Below are 8,028 nucleotides of genomic sequence, written 5' to 3' on the forward strand. Positions count from 1 at the left end.
CTCCTGGGTTCAGGCAGTTCTCCTGCCTCAGCCTCCTGAGTAGCTGGGATTACAGGCACGGGCCACCATGCCCAGCTAATTTTTTGTAGTTTTAGTAGAGACGGGGTTTCACTGTGTTGACCAGGATGGTCTTGATCTCTTGACCTCGTGATCCACCCGCCTTGGCCTCCCAAAGTGCTGGGATTACAGGCGTGAGCCACCGCACCCGGCCGGCAACTTTTTTATCTAGTTGCTGAAACCAAAAGCTTTGTAGTCATCCTGAGTCTTCATTTTCTCACATCCCACTTCCAATCAGTCAGAAAATTCTTTTGGTTCTGCCTCTGAAATACTTCCAGAATATCTACACCTCTAATCCAGGCCAGTGTCACCTTCTGTAGATTGTGATAGTCTGTATAGTCACAACACTGGTCCCTGTATCATGGGCTCCTGCCTAGTATCCCTGTGACCATTTTGTTATTTACAGCATAGCCAGAGTGATGTTTCCTTGATTTCCCATCGCATTCAGAGTAAAACTCCCAAGTTCTATAGGGCCCTCTGCCTCCTGTCCATCCTGGTTACCTGCGTACCATTCTCTCTCAGCTTTAGCTGCATTGACTTTTTTGCATTTTTTACTTGCTGTTTAACCTCTGCCTGGATGTTCCACTCCCAGGGAAGATACCCAACAAGGTGGGAGGGTACGTGTGTGTGTCTATATCTTCTTTTCTTCCCTGGGATCTAAGCTCACTGAGTGTCAGAGACTGCAGCATCCCGAGCACCTACAGCAGTGCTGTTGGTTGGTGATAATAGGCACTCAGGAAATTTGTTCTTGAATAAATGAATGAACGAATGATGTTTCCTTTCAGTAACCTTGTCATTATAATTATACTTGATAACCACAGTTACTTAGTTCTGATTGAAGGTCACTGGTTTTATTGGCCACCAGTGTTCCTTACATACTTCTCATACTTCAATCTTACCTGACTGAAGGTTTTTACACAGCTATGTAGTGACTGCCCCCGGGCTGACAAGGACTGAAAGCTCCAGCAGTGAAAGATGCATCCCAAGTTCACAGAGGAGACAGTGTAAAAACAAATCTGAATTATTTCTTAGAATTGATGAAATAGGTTATATTGGGTATCACCCCAGCTTGAAATATTCCAATTCAGTTTCCATCTGATTGAACTGTTTCCTATAAGTGATAACTTCCAGAGAAGGTTCAAGCGTAATATAGTGTGGCCATTGATTTTGTGGTGTGGTCTGTAATCTTTACTCACTTGACCTCTGGCACCCCTTCCTGTATTAGAAAAGTGTGATGCTAATATGGTTCTCTGTGATGATTGCTTGTCTTTCAGCCATCTTTTCTTTCCCTGTGGAACTCATGTAATTCAGATAAGATCTCCTATCAGTCCTCCTTATTACTTAGAGTTTTCTCGTGTCATTTCCATGTGTTTGTTTCAGTTTTGCCTTTCTGCTGTGGGCGGAGTGGGACCTCTCTCAGTTGTATGAGGGATAGATTGTGCTGCCTGGCTCTAGTCATATAGGACGGCCAGTCAGGAGATTGGAGGATTCATCGTGAGTCAAGATGGCTAGGGCCGAGTGTGCAAGAGAAATCTGTTACACTTCCTTGTCAGGGTTCCAGTTGGTTATTTTTACATTGTTACTGTCAGTGGTTCTTTCCTCTTTTGTCTATATTTGCTTGAAGTCTGTCTCCCTCGAAATCTGAATTGACTTTTCCGGAAGTTATTCAAGTCTGATTTTCTTTCCTCCCTTGTCAGGGAAAAGAAGTTGTGACAAAATTGCTTGGATCCTTAAGCTTAAGTGGGAATGATGACTTCAACACAGAACATCTGTGTCATTGCTGTTTTATCCATTAGTAAAACTGTTACTTTTTGTATATACTAAAAATTCTTAGCACTTCAACCAATATTAATTCTTTGTGCTATAATGCCAGACTTCCTATAAATTAATGGAAAATTTTTGTGGTTTTGGTTTATTCTAGACTTTATTCAGACTTTGTGTAGCATATTTCACTTTTTCACAAGAGAAAGGATTTGCTACAGAGCATTCAGTTGCTCTTATAGAATATGAATTGTTACCTACTTTGTTTCTTTGAAAAAGAATCAAGGTTTACCAAGCTTGATTTTAGCCAGCCAGCATGTTTCTTAGCTAAATAATGGAAATAGGGGAGAATCTATACAAGTCAGAGAGTTGTTCATTTTTGTTTCACGGGGCCTTTCTGTGAGACTGCTAGGGACTCTGTGCTTGATTGGTTGTCATTGTTCAAACTTCAAGTGGTTTAGAGTTAATTTTTTTTAACTAATATTTAATTCCCTTTTTCCCTGTAGCGTTTACAAAGTTGATCACAGTAAATGGACAAGAATATCATCTTCAACTTGTAGACACAGCTGGGCAAGTAAGTGACCACTGGTATCACAGAACCTTATACAGCATATCTGACAGTCTTGGCCCTAGCACTGATTTTTAAAAGTACCAGCTATGCCAGGAAAACCCCTCATGTCGTGTGTAGACAGTCCCTGACTCCCAATGGTTTGACTTGCAATGGCTCAGCTCCACAGTTTCTCATCTTTGCGATGGGTCTCTTGGAGTATTTGATACATTTTCAACTCATGATATTTTTGGTTTACAGTAGGTTTATCAGGATGTAACCCCATCAGAAGTCAAGGAGCGTACGTAGATAATTAATGTGAATATGCTGTCCACTCTGTCTTTTCTAAGACATTTGTGGCAGTTTTTTTTAATGACTTGTTTTCCTGCTTTAGAATTGTTTTAAATATATTAACGTTGTAAGGGCTGATACTTATTACAGGATACTGATTTTCTATTTTCTGAACTTTAATTCTATGTTAGAGAGTCACATAGTGCTTTCTTTCCCTTTGTGATATGTGTTCTCCTGCATTAGGGCAGAAGTACATCTTTTCTAGAGGAAAGGCGAAAGAGGGGCATAGGGCAGGAATGAGCTGATTTAGTCTTATGAAGACCTGGGCCGTAAAAATACCAGTTTGATTGGAGTCCAGTTTCTGGTTTGAATGTTGCCTTTAGTTTATATAGTTAGAGTATCTGGGTGGGTGGACTTGAGAGTGATTACTAGAGTAGGGAGCTTCACTTTATTTGATAGACAGTATGTAATGGCCAAAAGTCGAATAATCCCCCCAGAAAGGATATTCACAGATCAGTTAATGTAGCAGGGACATGTGGAGTGGATCACCAGGGGAACTGACTGGAAGCAAGGGAGAAAGGAGTACATGGAACAAAGAAAAGCCCTTTGACAGCTTAGCTGCACCATTACCATGCCATCCAGGCCTGCTTTTAGTAAAAACCATTCTGTTAGACTGACTTAACACTTCTTCACTGGAGGGTGAGGAATGTAAAGAAGCTGGGGCTTCAGCTCCTAACTCCTCCTGTGCTTGCAACATGCATTTTTTTTTTTTTTTTTTTTTGGAGACAGAGTCTTGCCTTGTCACTCAGGCTGGAGTGCAATGGCACGATCCCACTACAACCAATGCCTCCCAGGTTCAAATGATTCTCCTGCCTCAGCCTCCCAGTAGCTGGAATTACAAGTATCTATCACCACACCCGACTAATTTTTGTGTTTTTAGTAGAGACAGGGTTTCACCATGTTGACCTGGCTGGTTTTGAACTCCTGACCTCAGGTGATTCACCTGCCTTGGTCTCCCAGAGTGCTAGGATGACAGGTGTGAGCCACCAAGCCTGGCCCACCCTTACAACTTATAATCAAAGGATAAGAGTGTTGGGAGGGTGAGTGTAGTGTGATCTGGTCAGTCATGTTAAATGGGTGCTTTTTTTCTAGAATCTGGGGAAATTGGAGTAAACCCAGAATAATATGACCTGTTCTTTGGGCTTGAAATGAATTCCCTCTGCTTTGTGTTTTGAAGTAAATGTAGAAGGAAAGTGTGACACCTTCGTGAAGCCAGAAGGTAGCTGTATTGAGTGATGTTAGCACTGGAGGAACCCTGAGGTTTCCATTTTGGAAGCTTCAAACGAAATCAATGTGTTTGTCTCTTTGAGCTTGTACACAGAGCTGTATGTGCCTCCCTCACTCGCCCTACGTACTTCCTGCTGGTGGTGAATGTAATGTGCTCTAGCAGTCAGATTCTTGATGGTTTCGTTAGAATAGAGCATCCTAGGCCTTCATGCCCCAATACCTGTCCTCTTGACAGAAGAATACGAGTTGGGGATGGTTGGGGCCAGGGGAGCGTAGAAGTCTCCATGGGGGGTCATGCACAGGTGACATTACTCATGAGAAATTAGTAGGGAAGGGAAGAGCCACTTGAGTAGGAAATGGTGTTGTATTGTTGGGGTTTGTATCTTTCTTTTATAGTTACATTGAATATATAATTTATTGCCTAAACCAAGACACTGTTAGAGTTGTGGATTGGGGGTGCTAATAATAATTATGTTGGGACAACAGGTGTAACTTAGAGTGTCTTGGGCAAAGAAGTACAGCTGTTCTGTTTATTGTGGGACTCTGACACTATCAAATCTTCAGTTTGTTTTTGTATCCTTATTTGGAATCTTCTTCAAGCTCCTGGAAAGTGATGAGAATATAAATTGATAAATCACTTTCATGTAGTGTTACTGTGGAAACAGTTTTATATCAGGCAGTTCAGGGAACCAGTATTTCAGCTCTTTGGAGTGTGGGTCCTGGAGTCACACTTGCCTGGGTTTGAAACTTGGCTTTTGTTACTAATTCAGTAACTGTAAGAAAGCGAATGAGGGCCAGGTGTGGTGGCTCATCCTCTTAATCCCAACACTTTGGGAGGTGGAAGGATCACTTGATCCCAGGAATTTGAGGTTGCTGTGAGCTATGATAGCACCACTGCCGTCCAGCCTGGGCAACAGAGCGAGATCCCGTCTCTTTAAAAAAAAAAAAAAAAAAAAAAAAAAGGTAAAGAAGTCTTTCTGTGCCTCAGAGCTTTATCTATAGTGATAACTGGCATTGTTGCAGGATTGTCAGACTGGGGTTGAAAGGGATGATGTGCCCTTTCTTTGTAGACCTTTAATGCTGCTGAGGCAAGTGTGATGCCAGCATATGAACTGTGTGGACAGGCTGCATGGGTGCAAGTACACATGTTCATAATACTTGGAGAGCTGTCTTTGAAAAGATTTCTCTAAAGAGTACATTTCTTTATATTGGCTTGAATTACCAAGTTGGAAGATAATGTTCCTCTGAGGTACTGTTTTGCCCCAGATCGTAAATGTACACTTGGACATCAAATAATTTAAAGTGTTTTAGTGATGTAGTAATGCAAACAGTGAAAGCAAAAGCTCCAGCGTTTAGGGAGAGTGTGTGATAGGAGACAAGACAAGAGCAGTGGTCGTATTAGCAGCCCTGTTGCCTTCCCCTTTGGGCTCTATTACCACTGGGTAAGAGTATTTAGAGAATCTTTGCGCAAAATATATCCACATTTGGCTATTTTAAATAATTTGTTCTCATTGCAACTAGTAGTTCTTGAAGGTTATATTTACAGTTGAGAGACAGTCAAATAAAGGTGTGCTTTTTATTTCCAGCCCAGGACAGTGAAGCACAGGCATGTCCTGCCATGGTTTCATCCTTCATTCAATTGAAAACTGGATGAGAACAAGTCACACGTTTACTGCTCCAAGAGCTGCTTTATAAATTGGATGCATACTGGGCTAGTAGTTCTGGGAATAAGACTAGTAGTAGTAGGGTAAGATGATTAGGGGGCATATTCTTTTCAAAGTAAGTTATAGTAAATTTGTCTAGCTTACACATTTCACTCCTGAAATTGCTGCGTAGCAATATTTGTTAGCAAGTGCTATTTACTATTTAGTAGTTTATGCCAGTACTTCCATACCACTATGGTTTAATTGCCCACCTAGGAATGATGATGAACATAGTTAAATACAGATTATTTTTAGATTGGATGAATTATTTTGGTTTTGCCCAATTTTAGGGTGAGAACAGGTACACTAAATGAATTTTGGGGTAAGAATGTGAGGTATCAAAAAAAAAGTAGCCCCTGTATTAACCCATTTATACCTAGTGTTCCACTATTGGAATAGTAAGCTTGTGGGAGTTATTTACATCCTACTGCTCAAGGTCATTGCCAAGGTCTGATTTTTCACACACACACACAAATTGCAACCTCCGGCATAAATAGGTTAATAATTAAAATGGATTCTTGCGTGTAATCCCAACACTTTGGGAGGCCGAGGCCAATGGATCACTTTAGGTCAGGAGTTCAAAACCAGCCTGACCAACATGGTGAAACCCCGTCTCTACTAAAAATACAAAATTAGCCAGATGTGGTAGCACATGTCTGTAATCCCAGCTATTTGGGAGGCTGAGGCAGGAGAATTGCTTGAACCCAGGAGGTGGAGGTTGCAGTGACCCAGGATTGCACCATTGCACTCCAGCCTGGGCAACAAGAGCGAAACTCCGTCTCAAAAACTAATAAAAATAATTTTAAAAATCGATTCAATGACATTCCATTATATAATGTAACCAAATTTGCTTTTTTGAAAATTAAGTTTATTTTTTTGAAAAACAGGTGTAATGCACATGGTACAAACATAAATAACACAAAAACGTAAGTAGTAAAATGACACTTTCCTACCCTAGCTATCTAACCCCCCCACTCCTGCCAGCAACCCATTTACCAGTTTCTAGTATGTCTCTAGGATACTTTATACATGAATATACAAATATAGTTTTAAGCTTGGGTTTTTTTTTCCTTTTATACAAAAGTAATACACCTGATCCTGGAGATTATTCCATATCAATACCTGTGGCCTCCTTTTCCCCCAAGGCTGCATAATACCCAGTTGTTGGATATATATCATAAGTTAACTGCTGATCAGCAGTTAGATTATTGCCAGTCTTGCCTTAATGAACATCCCAGATGTTGTTTTAAGCATAGGGTAATAGGCACATAAGAACACTTCTGGATGTGGGCTATCATAGGGTTAGGGTTCATGTTTTTGGCAGCAGTGAGTGAGAGTGTCTATTTCCCTACACCCTCGCCAGCACTGTGTGTTACCAACTCTTTTGGTGCTTGCCAGTCTGATAGGTAAAAAATAGCTTCCCGGTGTACTTTTAATTATGCATGTTTCTTCCTAGGAGGGGCTTTGATTTTTCCTATGTTGGTAGACATTTGTATTTTTTCCCCCTGTGAATTTTCCTGTGTACTTTGCCATTTTTTTTCTATTGGGTGGTTGGTCTTTGTGTGTTGATGTGAGAGTCTCCTTGATATGTGCAGAAAATTAGTATTTTGTATAGGATCCGAGATGCACAGTTTTGTTTTCATTTTGTCCTCTATGGCTTTCGTTTGAGAGGTTTGCAACCATGAAGAACTTTTTCATTTTCACATATTGGGATTTATTAATCTTTTCTAAACTGATAATATTTTTTAAGCTTTCCTGTCTATTATACACATAATTTTCATTTTAAATCTTTGATTCCTCTGGAATACATTTTTGCCAGGGCGTGCATTGGAGATCTGGCTTAGCCATTCACCCTAGGTGGCTCTGGGCTTGTCCCTCTGTGTCACTTGAGGGTTACTTTTGATCCTGACTGATTGAAATGCCAATATTATTACATACCTCATTCTCATATCTATCGGGTCTTTCTAGATTTTCCAGTCTGTTTTACTTGTGAGCCAGTACAGTATTATTTTATGATAGCTTTATGGTTTCTACTCACCTGCCCTCTCAATTGCTGTTATATTGCTATTATTCTTTCTTGGAAAGTAGACTTTAAAGTCCAGGCATGGTGGCTCACATCTGTAATCTCAGCACTTTGTGAAGCCGAGGCAGATGGATCACCTGAAGTCAGGAGTTCGAGACCAGCCTGGCCAAAATGGTGAAACCCCATCTCTACTAAAAATACAAAAATTAGCTTAATTAGCTGGGCATAGTGGTGCTTGCCAGTAATCCCAGCTACTCGGGAGGCTGAGGCAGGAGAATCACTTGAACCTGGCAAGTGGAGATTGCAGTGAGCCAAGATGCTGCCACTACACTCTAGCCTAGGTGGCAGTGTGAGACTCT

General features: G+C 40.9%; 1 protein-coding gene across 1 annotated transcript in view; it reads left to right on the top strand.

Moving 5' to 3' along the window:
• The window catches only part of RHEB (Ras homolog, mTORC1 binding), a 46,976-nt gene that overhangs the window by 27,236 nt on the left and 11,712 nt on the right, over positions 1-8,028 (top strand). The window contains exon 3 of the mRNA XM_017520121.2: positions 2,325-2,392. Coding sequence (XP_017375610.1) covers positions 2,325-2,392 — 68 coding nt within the window. The remainder of the gene's footprint in view (positions 1-2,324; positions 2,393-8,028) is intronic.

This window comes from Cebus imitator, unplaced genomic scaffold (genome assembly GCF_001604975.1).
Source record: "Cebus imitator isolate Cc_AM_T3 unplaced genomic scaffold, Cebus_imitator-1.0 Scaffold20, whole genome shotgun sequence".
Lineage (NCBI taxonomy): Eukaryota > Metazoa > Chordata > Mammalia > Primates > Cebidae > Cebus > Cebus imitator.